Source organism: Penaeus monodon, chromosome 23, assembly GCF_015228065.2.
Source record: "Penaeus monodon isolate SGIC_2016 chromosome 23, NSTDA_Pmon_1, whole genome shotgun sequence".
NCBI lineage: Eukaryota > Metazoa > Arthropoda > Malacostraca > Decapoda > Penaeidae > Penaeus > Penaeus monodon.
In genome coordinates, this window is record NC_051408.1 from 41,696,273 (window position 1) to 41,696,810 (window position 538).

General features: G+C 42.6%; 1 protein-coding gene across 1 annotated transcript in view; it reads right to left on the bottom strand.

Annotated features, from left to right (window-relative positions):
• The window catches only part of LOC119588089 (alpha-catulin-like), a gene marked incomplete at both ends in the record, with an annotated part of 86,154 nt that overhangs the window by 7,886 nt on the left and 77,730 nt on the right, over nt 1-538 (bottom strand). Inside the window, 1 exon segment of the mRNA XM_037936798.1 lies at nt 16-120. Coding sequence (XP_037792726.1) covers nt 16-120 — 105 coding nt within the window.

Consider the following 538-nt stretch of genomic DNA (forward strand, 5'->3'; position numbering starts at 1 on the left):
GCCGGATCCCTTTACCTCGGAGGCCATGAGCTTCATATCCAAGCCAGACTTGGCAAGTTTAGCTTGTTCTTCCTGATCTAGCTTGGTTGGCTTCGGGGGCTTGGGTGTGGTGCCGTGTTTCTGGGGGGAAGTCAGATAACCCGTTTCAACCTGTTGAACCTGGCGTTAATGTTAGTATTAGTAAGGAATTGGTGAGTTCAGTCTCAGGAAAGAGAGAAAAAAGGTCCCAGTCCTTATGGAGTAAGTGGGCATGCAACATATAAACCAGCGGTTACTTTCTCTGGTGGCAGTGTGTTTAATGTGATACTCTCAACGGGTGAACACCAAGTAGCTTGTTAGAAGCACAGAGCAGTCACACTGATGCTGTTTTTTTTTTAAATTACATATAAAGCTTTGGGATATAAGAGGGGGAGGGGGGGTGTTCAGGGGGGAGGGAATGTTGAACTGATTTTTTATTAATGAAGAGATTAATGGAAATGAATGGTTAAATTTTGAATAAATTTTGAATAAAAGAGAATAAAGTGTGCTAGAAGGAATT